The sequence below is a fragment of the Ranitomeya imitator genome, chromosome 4 (assembly GCF_032444005.1).
Source record: "Ranitomeya imitator isolate aRanImi1 chromosome 4, aRanImi1.pri, whole genome shotgun sequence".
Classification (NCBI taxonomy): Eukaryota; Metazoa; Chordata; class Amphibia; order Anura; family Dendrobatidae; genus Ranitomeya; species Ranitomeya imitator.
Window position 1 is genome coordinate 265,115,104 of NC_091285.1, and position 16,460 is coordinate 265,131,563.

Genomic DNA, 16,460 nt, shown 5'->3' on the forward strand with positions numbered 1-16,460 from the left:
AAGATATGGCTATAATATTGCAAATAAATTAACAAAAATAAATCAGTACAGTCATATACGGTATGCTACTTTTATAAGAATTAACTTACCTGTAGTCCTCTTTGAAATACTTTCTGGCCCATAAAATTAGCTAGCATTCGAATTAAAGCTGCTCCCTGTGGATAAAATAGAAAAGAAAATACTTCAGACTCAGTTAAAAAAATGAGGTACTCTGTCTTATAAAGATAGATGCAAACATAACTGTCTGAATTTTGGTTGATACGTTCAATAAACCATTTGCAATGTTTTACCCTAAGGCAACTTTTGTACGCAGTACTGCTATGTGGCACACATGTTGTTAAGTTAGATTTACAGTATTTTTTGTCAGAGAACTGCTTGTATAGTAATATATTATTCAACCTGAGCTGTCAAGGTTACTTATATCTGCTGTTTAACCCCTAAATGCAAAGTAACATACACGTATGTGATTGCGGGTTTGTTTGCCTGTGGATAGGGCTATAGTTGGAGGTGTACATAAAAATGATTCAATCCTATATGGTAAGTCTGCTGCCCAATTGTGCTTTTTTCCCCAAGTCCTTTCCACATTCCCCTTTATCATATGGTGTCATCTCTTTATCTTATATTATATGAGATTTTGTTCCTTATAATGTATACAGCTCTGGCAAAAATTAAGAAACCACTGCAAAATGTTCAGTTTGTCTGATTTTTTTCTTTATAGGTATATTTTTGAGTAAAATGTAAACTTTTCTTGTATTCTATAAACTTCTAACAACATGTCTCTGAATTTCCAAACAATACATTTTGTTTTTTTTCCTGAAAAGGAGAAATGGTCAAAATTGAAAAAACAAAACAAACAAATCCAGTGCTTTCAGACCTCAAATAATGCAAAGAAAACAAGTTCATAATCATTGAGAAACAACACTAATGTTTTAACTCAGGAATAGTTCAGAAATCAATATTTTGTGGAATAACCATGATTGTGAATCACAGATTTCATGCGTCTTGGCATGCTTTCCACCAGTCTTTCACACTGCTCATGGAGCAAAAACTTAAGCTGTTCTTCTTGGATAGTTTGTGACTATCCATCGTCCTCTTGATTACATTCCAGAGGTTTTCAATGGGGTCTAGAGATTGAGCTGCCAATGACAAGGGTTTGATGTGGTGGTCTCTTACTTTTTGCCAGAGCTGTAATATTCTCCATTATTATTACATATGTACTGTATACTACAATGTGTATATCTATTATTTACGTTATTGGTCAATATGAAAGGTTAATGTAATAAACAAGGTTGGTGTCGCCACTCGGCACACCCGAGCAAGTGCTGGGGCCCTGAACAAACAGGGGGGCCTATTTACTGTCAGGCTCAGCAGGGGCAATGACATGAAGTTACCAAGGAGATGAAGGGCTTCTTTGTGTTTCTATGAAGTGGCCCATGAGATGCACTACAGTGCCAGTCACCATGTTCCAGGACAGTGGAATTGTACATTTTGCTTCCTGATTTGTGCACCTTTCAGCTGTTCTAGATGCTCCTCAGGTCATCCTGGCTGTGTATCTCTAAGGGATGACAAAAACAATCGATGGGAGAAGAGAAGGAGATGAGATGGGAGCAAGGAGGCAGAAGAAAAGCGGCAGACATGGACCAGTCCTGTCTGTTGGATCTGCTGGCATACTCTCTGTGTTTGGAGAGGCTGAGTACTACTGCCCGGGTACTGCCATGCCAGCCAACCTTCTGCTGCTGCATGCAGATCATTGTTAGGTCCATCAATGAGCTTTGCTGCCCAGAAAGCCTCATCCTAGTGGAATGCAAGGTGAATGATTTACCAGCCAATACCCTACTAGTTCAGATTCTGGATGGGATCAAACAGAGACCCAGAAATAGCCACCAGGGAGTCCCACTGCTGGAAAGCACCACTGTGCTGACAGTAATAACAACAAACATAGCCCAGGATGTGCTGCCACCAGAAGTACCCTAGGTACTCATTCACACACCTCAAACCCTGTGACTGCTGTACGGCAGGCTGCATGGTTGCATTATGCAATCATGCAGCCTGCCATCTAGATGTATCAGAACTGGACCCATCCTATGACAAATGGATTAGAAGCATCTCTGCGTAAAGGTGATACCTGACAATACAAAGGTGACATAAATCCCCCCAACTATAACCTCACTTGCCACTGCTATAGGGCTAGTGGGAAAGAGAGGCTAAGTGCCAGAATTGGAACACCTTAGAGATGCACCTTATCTGGGACAGCTGAGAGCTGATGTTTTAGCCTGGGGGCAGTATCCATGGCCCCTTCCTAGGCTATTAATATCAGCCCACAGATGTCTGCATAGCCTTTGCTGGTTATTAATTATATGGGACCGTATGTAATTTTTTTAGGGTCCCCCCATTTTAATAGCCAGTAAAGGCTAAGTATACAGTAGCGAGCTGATATTAATAGCCTTGGAAGCTCCATAAGTATTACCCCCTCTCCAGGCTATAAACTTCTGCCCTCAGCCATTGTCTTTCCCTCTGCTGGTTAAGAAAATTTATAAATAGGAGAAAAAGGGAGCATACAATATAGATAATTTTGTAAACACATAACTTTATTGATACAAAAGGGTGTGCTTTTCTTCCGGTCGGACCCTCTCCCTGCATCCCCCATTGGTAAGCCTAACCACGGTACCTGCTTTATTAAGATGCACTGCACACTATTAGTAATATTGCTCTTCTAGTGGTAATTACATTTACCTTAGCATATGTGGGCTTAGTCTCACCGGTTTACAAACATATGGGAGTGTTTTTATCTCCCTCCGGTTACTATGTTTAGAGACATGGGGATTTGCATGGGGATGGGCTCCCTTTTGTGCCTGAGTGGATGACACCTATGATGTAACTGCTTTACTATTTTTAGTATCTTTTGTATCAATAAAGTTATGTGTTTACAAAATTATCTATATTGTATGCTCCCTTTTTCTCCTATTTATATGCTTGCTTTGGAGCTTTTCTTGACTGATCTGGGTGCACTTTACGGTTGTGTGCTATAACCCAGACCAGCATTATGATATTGGGACTTTTGTTAATATTGGTTAAGAAAATTGCACGGGAGCTCATGCCATTTTTTTCTGAAAATTAATATTTTATTAATTAAATACATGCAAAGTAATTTGCAAACACTGCATTTATTGTATTTGTCACTGACATACAGTATATATATATATATATATATTATATTGTGGTGCAGTGACCAATGTTACAGCCAGGGGGCGCTGCATCTGCACTTCAAGATGCACTTGGAGACATAATTGTGTGGAAACCATGACTGGTCATGTGATTGGTGGACGGTATGTGTTGCAGAGGGAGTCTGCGTGGTAAGTCTGAGGTATTGTGGTTGTTCTGGGGCCTGTTGTCCCTCAACAGTTGGTGTAGTGTTGTATAATAGTCAAGGGTGACTTACTAGGCTAGTTGTGTGAGATGGGCGGGAAAAACTAGCCACACATCCACACTCCCACCCAGGGGTGTGGTTTCAGGGTATATAATGTGACCAGGGTGTGGGTCACATGGTCTGAAGGTCCTGAAGTATGTGTTGGATTTCCTGGGAGGAGGAATCCTGAATAGCACATTGGGCTACCTGTGTTGGATTTCCTGGGAATAGGAATCCTGAATAGCACATGGTGTGACTTGGCTACTGTTGGCCTGGGTATTGGATGGTCCCAGCTGGGGATGGACGTCCTGAATAGTACCCGGACTGGCCACCTGTGTGATCCTGTGTAACCTGGGTGTTGGGAGGTCCTGGGAGTAGGACCAGATCCCTGAATAGCACGAGGTGAGGACCGGGATCTGCAGAGCCAGTGACAGCTACTGTGTGGGGAATCTACAGTGGGTCTGGACTGACTAATGTGTGCCGGCCAGGCAAGTTGGTGATCCCTGTGAGGCAGCTTACCCGGAGGAGTGGACTGACAAGGAGTCAGCAGGTGGAGCAGGAGCTCCCGTCAGGTACTATACAGACTGTTGATGCTTGCGATGTTCTATGAACTGTGTAACACAATGGACTCTACGTCATGTGGTTTATGATGTGTAATAAACCAAATAAGACTGATATGTGTGAGATATCGTGCCTGAAGTGTTTATCGTGGTGCCAAGCGAGTGTCCCCCAACACACTCAGGTAGCGTATCCTCACAATATATATATACAGTGGGGCAAAAAAGTATTTAGTCAGTCAGCAATAGTGCAAATTCCACCACTTAAAAAGATGAGAGGCGTCTGTAATTTACATCATAAGTAGACCTCAACTATGGGAGACAAACTGAGAAAAAAAAATCCAGAAAATCACATTGTCTGTTTTTTTATCATTTTTTTTGCATATTATGGTGGAAAATAAGTATTTGGTCAGAAACAAACAATCAAGATTTCTGGCTCTCACAGACCTGTAACTTCTTCTTTAAGAGTCTCCTCTTTCCTCCACTCATTACCTGTAGTAATGGCACCTGTTTAAACTTATTATCAGTATAAAAAGACACATGTGCACACCCTCAAACAGTCTGACTCCAAACTCCACTATGGTGAAGACCAAAGAGCTGTCAAAGGACACCAGAAACAAAATTGTAGCCCTGCACCAGGCTGGGAAGACTGAATCTGCAATAGCCAACCAGCTTGGAGTGAAGAAATCAACAGTGGGAGCAATAATTAGAAAATGGAAGACATACAAGACCACTGATAATCTCCCTCGATCTGGGACTCCACGCAAAATCCCACCCCGTGGGGTCAGAATGATCACAAGAACGGTGAGCAAAAATCCCAGAACCACGCGGGGGGACCTAGTGAATGAACTGCAGAGAGCTGGGACCAATGTAACAAGGCCTACCATAAGTAACACACTACACCACCATGGACTCAGATCCTGCAGTGCCAGACGTGTCCCACTGCTTAAGCGAGTACATGTCCGGGCCCGTCTGAAGTTTGCTAGAGAGCATTTGGATGATCCAGAGGAGTTTTGGGAGAATGTCCTATGGTCTGATGAAACCAAACTGGAACTGTTTGGTAGAAACACAACTTGTCATGTTTGGAGGAAAAAGAATACCGAGTTGCATCCATCAAACACCATACCTACTGTAAAGCATGGTGGTGGAAACATCATGCTTTGGGGCTGTTTCTCTGCAAAGGGGCCAGGACGACTGATCCGGGTACATGAAATAATGAATGGGGCCATGTATCGTGAGATTTTGAGTGCAAACCTCCTTCCATCAGCAAGGGCATTGAAGATGAAACGTGGCTGGGTCTTTCAACATGACAATGATCCAAAGCACACCGCCAGGGCAACGAAGGAGTGGCTTCGTAAGAAGCATTTCAAGGTCCTGGAGTGGCCTAGCCAGTCTCCAGATCTCAACCCTATAGAAAACCTTTGGAGGGAGTTGAAAGTCCATGTTGCCAAGCGAAAAGCCAAAAACATCACTGCTCTAGAGGAGATCTGCATGGAGGAATGGGCCAACATACCAACAACAGTGTGTGGCAACCTTGTGAAGACTTACAGAAAACGTTTGACCTCTGTCATTGCCAACAAAGGATATATTACAAATTATTGAGATGAAATTTTGTTTCTGACCAAATACTTATTTTCCACCATAATATGCAAATAAAATGTTAAAAAAACAGACAATGTGATTTTCTGGATTTTTTTTTCTCAGTTTGTCTCCCATAGTTGAGGTCTACCTATGATGTAAATTACAGACGCCTCTCATCTTTTTAAGTGGTGGAACTTGCACTATTGCTGACTGACTAAATACTTTTTTGCCCCACTGTATATATATATATATATGTATATATATATATATATTCTACATGTATTTACTATATGTAATTCATCTCTTCTATTCTGTTGGCTCCTGCAGTGATTTTACAGTACATGGCAGATGAATCCCTGGCTTTTTTTCTATCTTTCTATGTAATATAAAGTACAGACCAAAAGTTTGGACACACCTTCTCAGTTAAAGATTTTTCTGTATTTTCATGACTATGAAAATTGTACATTCACACTGAAGGCATCAAAACACATGTGGAATTATATACTTAACAAAAAAAGTGTGAAACGACTGAAATTATGTCTTATATTCTAGGTTGTTCAAAGTAGCCACCTTTTGCTTCGATGACTGCTTTGCACACTCTTGGCATTCTGTTGATGAGTTCAAGAGGTAGTCACCGGGAATGGTTTTCACTTTACAGGGGTGCCCTGTCAGGTTTACTAAGTGGGATTTATTGCCTTATAAATGGGGTTGGGATCATCAGTTGTGTTGTGAAGAAGTCTGGTGGATACACAGCTGATAGTCCTACTGAATAGACTGTTAGAATTTGTATTATGGCAATAAAAAAGCAGCTAAGTAAAGAAAAACGAGTGGCCATCATTACTTTAAGAAATGAAGGTCAGTCAGTCCAAAAAATTGGGAAAACTTTGAAAGTGTCCACAAGTTTAGTTGCAAAAACCATCAAGTGCTACAAAGAAACTGGCTCACATATGAGTACCGCCCCAGGAAAGGAAGACCAAGAGACACCTCTGCTTCTGAGGATAAGTTTATAGTCACCAGCCTATGAAATCGCAGGTTAACAGCAGCTCAGATTAGAGACTAGGTCAATGCCATACAGAGTTCTAGCAGCAGACACATCTCTACAACTGTTAAGAGGAGATTTTGTGCAGCAGGCCTTCATGGCAAAATAGCTGCTAGGAAACCACTGCTAAGGACAGGCAACAAGCAGAAGAGACTGGTTTGAGCTAAAAAACACAAGGAAGGGACATTAGACCAGTGGAAATCTGTGCTTTGGTCTGATGAGTCCAAATTTGAGATCTTTGGTTCCAACCACCGTGTCTTTGTGCTATGCAGAAAAGGTGAACGGATGGACTCTACATGCCTGGTTCCCACTGTGAAGCATGGAGAAGGAGATGTGATGGATTTGGGGGTGCTTTGCTGGTGACACTCTTGGGGATTTATTCAAAATTGAAGGCATCTGTCTTCAGATATATCTTAGCCCAGTCTTGACATTTAAATCCAACTTTGATCTTCTTCTGGTAAAGCCATTCTTTTATCATTTTAGAGGTATGCTTAAGGTCTTTGTCATGCTCAAAGGTGAAATTACTCTTCAGCTTCAGATTTTAAGCAGAGTCTTAAAGTCTTGTTGCAAACTTGACTGATGTTTGGAAATGTTTATAATTCCCTCCACCTTGACTAAAGCCTTAGTTCCAGTTGCCTAAAAGCAGCAGAAAAAATAATGCTGCCTCCATCATGCTTCACTGTGGATTTGGTGTTCTTTTGGTGATGCACAGTGTTCTCTTTGTGCTAATCATATCTTTTGTAATTATGGTCAATAAGTTCAACCATGGTCTTATCAGACCATAATACATTTTCCTACATGTTTTTGACAGATTTGATGTAGGTTTTGGCAAAATGTAGTAGGTCTTGGATGTTTCTATTTCTAAGGAAAGGCTTCCGTCTTCCCACGCTATTCCATATGTCACAAATATGAATAATAAAGGAGATTGCGGTCATATGCAATACATTACTTGCCAGAACTTCCTGCAGCTCCAATGTAACCTATTATTTATAAGTTAAATAACTTAGATGTTGCCTTGCCCTATATCACCAGGTATTTCATTCTATGTAGCTTGTAAAACTTTATTGATTGTTTTATATGACAGCAAACTGTTTCAGTTCTAACAAGAACAAGAAATGCCAAGATAGATAGTGTCATCTTTTCTTGCTTGATTTTTTCTTCACAAAGAGTGAACTTTGTCAAAATGCTAGAATATTTTATTTTCAAAAATGTCAAATTATTTTGTAGTGACTTTGTCTTCATTTAAAAAAAAGACATAGGTCACAAACCATTTCACATAATTTGATGTTTTGAACACTAAATGCTACATTGGACAGTTCTAAATGCTACATGGACAGTTCTTAGTGCTGTCCATGATCAGGTTCACATACAGATGTACTGTCCCCCACAAAAATAATTTGATGTGCAATATTATTTGTCCAGTAGAACTGATATGCAAAGTTAATGGAGTGTCATGCTACACAAATAGAGTAAGCATTGTTAACACTGTTAGCATTTATTGAATGTTTCTAATTATTGTATGTTTTTTGCTTTCTACAAACCAGTTTATGCAGGTGTAGCAAGCATCTAATAATAATAATAATAATTTTTATTTATATAGCGCCAACATATTCCGCAGCGCTTTACAAATTATAGAGGATACTTGTACAGACAATAGACATTACAGCATGACAGAAATACAGTTCAAAACAGATACCAGGAGGAATGAGGGCCCTGCTCGCAAGCTTACAAACTATGAGGAAAAGGGGAGACACGAGAGGTGGATGATAACAATTGCTATAGTTATTCGGACCAGCCATAGTGTAAGGCTCGGGTGTTCATGTAAAGCTGCATGAACCAGTTATCAGCCTAAGTATGTAGCAGTACAGACACAGAGGGCTATTAACTGCATAAAGTGAATGAGAACATGATGCGAGGAACCTGATTATGTTGTGTTTTTTTTTTTTTTTTTTTAAATAGGCCACACAGGGATCGTTAGATTAATGCATTGAGGCGGTAGGCCAGTCTGAACAAATGAGTTTTTAGGGCACACTTAAAACTGTGGGGATTGGGGATTAATCGTATTAACCTAGGTAGTGCATTCCAAAGAATCGGCGCAGCACGTGTAAAGTCCTGGAGATAGAAAGACAAAGCCATTTAATGTTCATATAGTGCCACATATCACACACTTAAAGCACAGAATATGTATGCTAGGGTTTGGATTATGGAGAAAGTTAGTCTATCAGTAGGTGGTAGACAGAAATGAAGGATGAGATGTGGCATAAGCAGCACTGTGAAAAGCTTTCTAAGTTATATATTTATATTGCATTTTATAAAGAATAGGAAACTAATGAGTGATTGCCATAAGGTAGAGGCAATAGTGTAGTACTTATACTGAACTATGATCCTGGCTACTAAATAATGCTAGGTAGCAATAGTCAAATTTAGAATTAGGAAGGGCATCAGTAAAAAAAAAATTGCAGTTTGATTGTAAGAAAATGACAAATTTGGTGATGTTTTAAGAGAACACACATACCGTAATTGCATATAAATATATTGTGCATTCAAGTGCATACGCACAAACTACCAACATGTGCACATTTACGATCTGTACAAATGGCTGCTCTAGAAAGCTTCTCTGCTTTGCTCTTTGACTAGTAAAGCATTTAGGTTGTGAATGCGGAATTGCCTGCTGATAACATGCCTAATTAGAAGTAAAAAATGTAATATCTTTGTAAATTGACTTGTGGATTTTTAATGACAACTCTCTGCAATGTATAAGTGCACCCATATGCATTTACTGCGCTCATCTGACCTGCAAAATAATGATAGAAATTATCACAATAACTTCAGCTTCAGAAATGTCACCGATATATACAGGTTTTTTTTACAGATCCTAGAGAAAAAAAATCTTTTATATTTATGGATTTCCAATAAATTTTTTGGACGGTTCATAATCCTGACAAACAAGGGTGTTTAGAAGTGCATTCTCATCTTCCGCAGTCTGCTATTCTGTGCTCCTTTTCTCTTTGATCATTGATATACAACCAATGTAATTTACCCTTCTTTTTCATGTGATTTACCTTTCTTTCAAACTTTGACCATTTTTACCCTCTCTACTGTGAGAACTCCATCTACATCCTCATACCATTCTCTCCTGCCATCTCTAATAATTGAAGAAGGGAAAGAGAGAGCAAATATAGATGACACCACTAGAAGCACAGTGCCCTTGGACATATGTCAGCAGGCAAGCCAGCTATGTGTATGAGTTGCACAATTTCTACAGCAGCAAAATTCATTAACCCCTTCATGACCCAGCCTATTTTGACCTTAAAGACCTTGCCGTATTTTGCAATTCTGACCAGTGTCCCTTTATGAGGTAATAACTCAGGAACGCTTCAACGGATCCTAGCGGTTCTGAGATTGTTTTTTCGTGACATATTGTGCTTCATGTTAGTGGTAAATTTAGGTCAATAAATTCTGCGTTTATTTGTGATAAAAACGGAAATTTGGCGAAAATTTTGAAAATTTCGCAATTTTCACATTTTGAATTTTTATTCTGTTAAACCAGAGAGATATGTGACACAAAATAGTTAATAAATAACATTTCCCACATGTTTACTTTACATCAGCACAATTTTGGAAACAAAATTTTTTTTTGTTAGGAAGTTATAAGGGTTAAAATTTGACCAGCGATTTGTCATTTTTACAACGAAATTTACAAAACCATTTTTTTTAGGGACCACCTCACATTTGAAGTCAGTTTGAGGGGTCTATATGGCTGAAAATACCCAAAAGTGACACCATTCTAAAAACTGCACCCCACAAAGTACTCAAAACCACATTCAAGAAGTTTATTAACCCTTCAGGTGCTTCACAGCAGCAGAAGCAACATGGAAGGAAAAAATGAACATTTAACTTTTTAGTCACAAAAATTATCTTTTAGCAACAATTTTTTTATTTTCCCAATGGTAAAAGGAGAAACTGAACCACGAAAATTTTTGTCCAATTTGTCCTGAGTACGCTGATACCTCATATGTGGGGGTAAACCACTGTTTGGGCGCACGGCAGGGCTTGGAAGGGAAGGAGCGCCATTTGACTTTTTGAATCAAAAATTGGCTCCACTCTTTAGCGGACACCATGTCACGTTTGAAGAGCCCCCGTGTGCCTAAAAATTGGAGCTCCCCCACAAGTGACCCCATTTTGGAAACTAGACGCCCCAAGGAACTTATCTAGATGCATAGTGAGCACTTTGAACCCCCAGGTGCTTCACAAATTAATCCGTAAAAATGAAAAAGTACTTTTTTTTCACAAAAAAATTCTTTTAGCCTCAATTTTTTCATTTTCACATGGGCAACAGGATAAAATGGATCATAAAATGTGTTGGGCAATTTCTCCTGAGTACACCAATACCTCACATGTGGGGGTAAACCACTGTTTGGGCACATGGTAAGGCTCGGAAGGGAAGGAGCGCCATTTGACTTTTTGAATGAAAAATTATTTCCATCGTTAGCGGACACCATGTCGCGTTTGGAGAGCTCCTGTGTGCCTAAACATTGGCGCTCCCCCACAAGTGACCCCATTTTGGAAACTAGACCCCCCAAGGAACTTATTTAGATGCCTAGTGAGCACTTTAAACCCTCAGGTGCTTCACAAATTGATCTGTAAAAATGAAAAAGTACTTTTTTTTCACAAAAAAATTCTTTTCGCCTCAATTTTTTCATTTTTACATGGGCAGTAGGGTAAAATGGATCATAAAATTTGTTGGGCAATTTCTCCCGAATACGTCGATACCTCATATGTGGGGGTAAACCACTGTTTGGGCACTCGGCAGGGCTCGGAAGGGAAGGCGCGCCATTTGACTTTTTGAATGGAAAATTAGCTCCAATTGTTAGCGGACACCATGTCGCGTTTGGAGAGCCCCTGTGTGCCTAAACATTGGAGCTCCCCCACAAGTGACCCCATTTTGGAAACTAGACCCCCCAAGGAACTTATCTAGATGCATATTGAGCACTTTAAACCCCCAGGTGCTTCACAGAAGTTTATAACGCAGATCCATGAAAAGAAAAAATAATTTTTCTTTCCTCAAAAATGATTTTTTAGCCTGGAATTTCCTATTTTGCCAAGGATAATAGGAGAAATTGGACCCCAAATATTGTTGTCCTGTTTGTCCTGAGTACGCAGATACCCAATATGTGGGGGTAAACCACTGTTTGGGCGCACGGCAGGGCTCGGAAGGGATGGCACGCCATTTGGCTTTTTAAATGGAAAATTAGCTCCAATCATTAGCGGACACCATGTCACGTTTGGAGAGCCCCTGTGTGCCTAAACATTGGAGATCCCCCAGAAATGACACCATTTTGGAAACTAGACCCCCAAAGGAACTAATCTAGATGTGTGGTGAGGACTTTGAACCCCCAAGTGCTTCACAGAAGTTTATAACGCAGAGCCATGAAAAAAAAAAAAAAATATTTTCTCAAAAATGATCTTTTAGCCTGCAATTTTTTATTTTCCCAAGGGTAACAGGAGAAATTTGACCCCAAACGTTGTTGTCCAGTTTCTCCTGAGTACGCTGATACCCCATATCTGGGGGTAAATCACTGTTTGGGCACATGCCGGGGCTCGGAAGTGAAGTAGTGACGTTTTGAAATGCAGACTTTGATGGAATGCTCTGTGGGCGTCACGTTGCGTTTGCAGAGCCCCTGATGTGGCTTAACAGTAGAAACCCCCCACAAGTGACCCCATTTTGGAAACTAGACCCCCAAAGGAACTTATCTAGATGTGTGGTGAGCACTTTGAACCCCCAAGTGCTTCATAGAAGTTTATAATGCAGAGCCGTGAAAATAATAAATACGTTTTCTTTCCTCAAAAATAATTATTTAGCCAAGAATTTTTTATTTTCCCAAGGGTTACAGAAGAAACTGGACCCCAAAAGTTGTTGTCCAGTTTCTCCTGAGTACGCTGATACCCCATATGTGGGGGTAAACCACTGTTTGGGCACATGCCGAGGCTCGGAAGTGAAGTAGTGACGTTTTGAAATGCAGACTTTGATGGAATGCTCTGTGGGCGTCACGTTGCGTTTGCAGAGCCCCTGATGTGGCTTACCAGTAGAAACCCCCCACAAGTGACCGCATTTTGGAAACTAGACCCCGAAAGGAACTTATCTAGATGTGTGGTGAGTACTTTGAACCCCCAAGCGCTTCATAGAAGTTTATAATGCAGAGCCGTGAAAATAATAAATACGTTTTCTTTCCTCAAAAATAATTATTTAGCCCAGAATTTTTTAATTTTCCCAAGGGTAACAGGAGAAATTTGACCCCAATATTTGTTGTCCAGTTTCTCCTGAGTATGGTGATACCCCATATGTGGGGGTAAACTACTGTTTGGGCACATGCCGGGGCTTGGAATTGAAGTAGTGACGTTTTGAAATGCAGACTTTGATGGAATGCTCTGCGGGCGTCACGTTGCGTTTGCAGAGCCCCTGATGTGCCTAAACAGTAGAAACCCCCCACAAGTGACCCCATTTTGGAAACTAGACCCCGAAAGGAACTTATCTAGATGTGTGGTGAGCACTTTGAACCCCCAAGTGCTTCATAGAAGTTTATAATGCAGAGCCGTGAAAATAATAAATACGTTTTCTTTCCTCAAAAATAATTATTTAGCCCAGAATTTTTTATTTTCCCAAGGGTTACAGGAGAAATTGGACCCCAAAAGTTGTTGTCCAGTTTCTCCTGAGTACGCTGATACCCCATGAGTGGGGGTAAACCACTGTTTGGGCACACGTCGGGGCTCAGAAGGGAAGTAGTGACTTTTGAAATGCAGACTTTGATGGAATGGTCTGCGGGTGTCACATTGCGTTTGCAGAGCCCCTGGTGTGCCTAAACAGTAGAAACCCCCACAAGTGACCCCATTTTAGAAATTAGACCCCCCAAGGAACTTATCTAGATATGTGGTGAGCACTTTGAACCCCCAAGTGCTTCACAGACGTTTACAACGCAGAGCCGTGAAAATAAAAAATCATTTTTCTTTCCTCAAAAATGATGTTTTAGCAAGCATTTTTTTTGATTCACAAGGGTAACAGGAGAAATTGGACCCCAGTAATTGTTGCGCAGTTTGTCCTGAGTATGCTGGTACCCCATATGTGGGGGTAAACCACTGTTTGGGCACACGTCAGGGCTCGGAAGTGAGGGAGCACCATTTGACTTTTTGAATACGAGATTGGCTGGAATCAATGGTGGCGCCATGTTGCGTTTGGAGACCCCTGATGTGCCTAAACAGTGGTAACCCCTCAATTCTACCTCCAACACTAACCCCAACACACCCCTAACCCTAATCCCAACTGTAGCCATAACCCTAAACACAACCCTAACCGCAACACACCCCTAACCACAACCCTAACCCCAACACACCCCTAACCATAACCACAACCCTAATTCCAACCCTAACCCTAAGGCTATGTGCCCACGTTGCGGATTCGTGTGAGATATTTTCGCACCATTTTTGAAAAATCCGCGGGTAAAAGGCACTGCGTTTTACCTGCGGATTTTCCGCAGATTTCCAGTGTTTTTTGTGCGGATTTCACCTGCGGATTCCTATTGAGGAACAGGTGTAAAACGCTGCGGAATCCGCACAAAGAATTGACATGCTGCGGAAAATACAATGCAGCGTTTCCGCGTGGTATTTTCTGCACCATGGGCACAGCGGATTTGGTTTCCATATGTTTACATGGTACTGTAAACCTGATGGAACACTGCTGCGAATCCGCAGCCAAATCCGCACCGTGTGCACATAGCCTAATTCTAAAGGTATGTGCACACGCTGCGGAAAACGCTGCGGATCCGCAGCAGTTTCCCATGAGTTTACAGTTCAATGTAAACCTACGGGAAACAAAAATCGCTGTGCCCATGCTGCGGAAAAACTGCACGGAAACGCAGCGGTTTACATTCCGCAGCATGTCACTTCTTTGTGCGGATTCCGCAGCGGTTTTACAACTGCTCAAATAGAAAATCGCAGTTGTAAAACCGCAGTGAAATGCGCAGAAAAACCGCGGTAAATCCGCCATAAATCCGCAGCGGTTTAGCACTGCGGATTTATCAAATCCGCAGCGGAAAAATCCGCGGAAGACCAGAATACGTGTGCACATACCGAAACCTTAACCCTAGCCCTAACCCTAACCCTACCCCTACCCCTAGCCCTAACCCTAACCCTAACCCTACCCCTACCCCTAGCCCTAACCCTAACCCTACCCCTAGCCCTAACCCTAACCCTAGCCCTACCCCTACCCCTAACCCTAACCCTACCCCTAACCCTACCCCTAACCCTAACCCTAACCCTATTCTAACATTAGTGGAAAAAAAAAATTTCTTTATTTTTTTATTGTCCCTACCTATGGGGGTGACAAAGGGGGGGGTCATTTATTATTTTTTTTATTTTGATCACTGAGATAGATTATATCTCAGTGATCAAAATGCACTTTGGAACGAATCTGCCGGCCGGCAGATTCGGCGGGCGCACTGCACATGCGCCCGCCATTTTGGAAGATGGCGGCGCCCAGGGAGAAGACGGACGGGACCCCGGCTGGATCGGTAAGTATGATGGGGTGGGGGGGACCACGGGGGGGGATCGGAGCACGGGGGGGGAATCGGAGTGCGGGAGGGGTGGAACGGAGTACGGGGGGCGTGGAACGGAGCACGGGGGGGCTGGAATGGAGCACGGGGGGGTGGAACGGAACACCGGGGGGGGGGTGGATCGGAGTGCAGGGGGGGTGATTGGAGCACGGGGGGGTGATTGGAGCACGGGGGGAGCGGACAAGAGCACGGGGGGGAGCGGAGCACTGGACGGAGGGGAGCCGGAGCAGTGTACCGGCCAGATCGGAGGGCTGGGGTGGCGATCGGAGGGGTGGGGTGGGGGCACACTAGTATTTCCAGCCATGGCCGATGATATTTCAGCATCGGCCATGGCTGGATTGTAATATTTCACCTGTTATAATGGGTGAAATATTACAAATCGCTCTGATTGGCAGTTTCACTTTCAACAGCCAATCAGAGCGATTGTAGCCACGAGGGGGTGAAGCCACCCCCCCTGGGCTAAACTACCACTCCCCCTGTCCCTGCAGATCGGGTGAAATGGGAGTTAACCCTTTCACCCGATCTGCAGGGACGCGATCTTTCCATGACGCCGCATAGGCGTCATGGGTCGGAATGGCACCGACTTTCATGACGCCTACGTGGCGTCAAAGGTCGGGAAGGGGTTAAAGGGACACTGTCACCTGAATTTGGAGGGAACAATCTTCAGCCATGGAGGCGGGGTTTTGGGGTTTTTGATTCACCCTTTCCTTACCCGCTGGCTGCATGCTGGCTGCAATATTGGATTGAAGTTCATTCTCTGTCCTCCATAGTACACGCCTGCACAAGGCAAGATTGCACCTTGTGCAGGCATGTACTACGGAGGACAGAAAATGAACTTCAATCCAATATTGCAGCCAGCATTCAGCCAGCGGGTAAGGAAAGGGTGAATCAAAAACCCCAAAACCCCGCCTCCATGGCTGAAGATTGTTCCCTCCAAATTCAGGTGACAGTGTCCCTTTAACGTCAGATCAGGAAACTTTTTTTTGCTGTTTTTTTTTCTACCTGCATTTATGCAGAGACACAATAATCTTTAGAACGTGTCTTGCTTTTCATTTCTTATTGTCTTGTCAAGAAATGTCAACTTGGCTTATATAGTCAACTATTTGTTTGCAATGTTTTGTTCAACATGTACCGTACTGCACCTTGTCACATTATACCATAATAATGATTATTACAGCAAAATTGCAAGTTTCTTCTAAAGTATTGCATACGCTCTATCGGCTTCTATCATTTAATGAGTCTTCTTCCTGTCAAATTACTGTGTGTGGTAG

At 42.2% G+C, this 16,460-nt stretch overlaps 1 protein-coding gene across 1 annotated transcript in view; it reads right to left on the reverse strand.

Moving 5' to 3' along the window:
• The window catches only part of TRHDE (thyrotropin releasing hormone degrading enzyme), a 1,712,820-nt gene that overhangs the window by 640,036 nt on the left and 1,056,324 nt on the right, over positions 1–16,460 (reverse strand). The window contains exon 7 of the mRNA XM_069764587.1: positions 90–155. Within this exon, the coding sequence (XP_069620688.1) occupies positions 90–155 (66 nt within the window). The remainder of the gene's footprint in view (positions 1–89; positions 156–16,460) is intronic.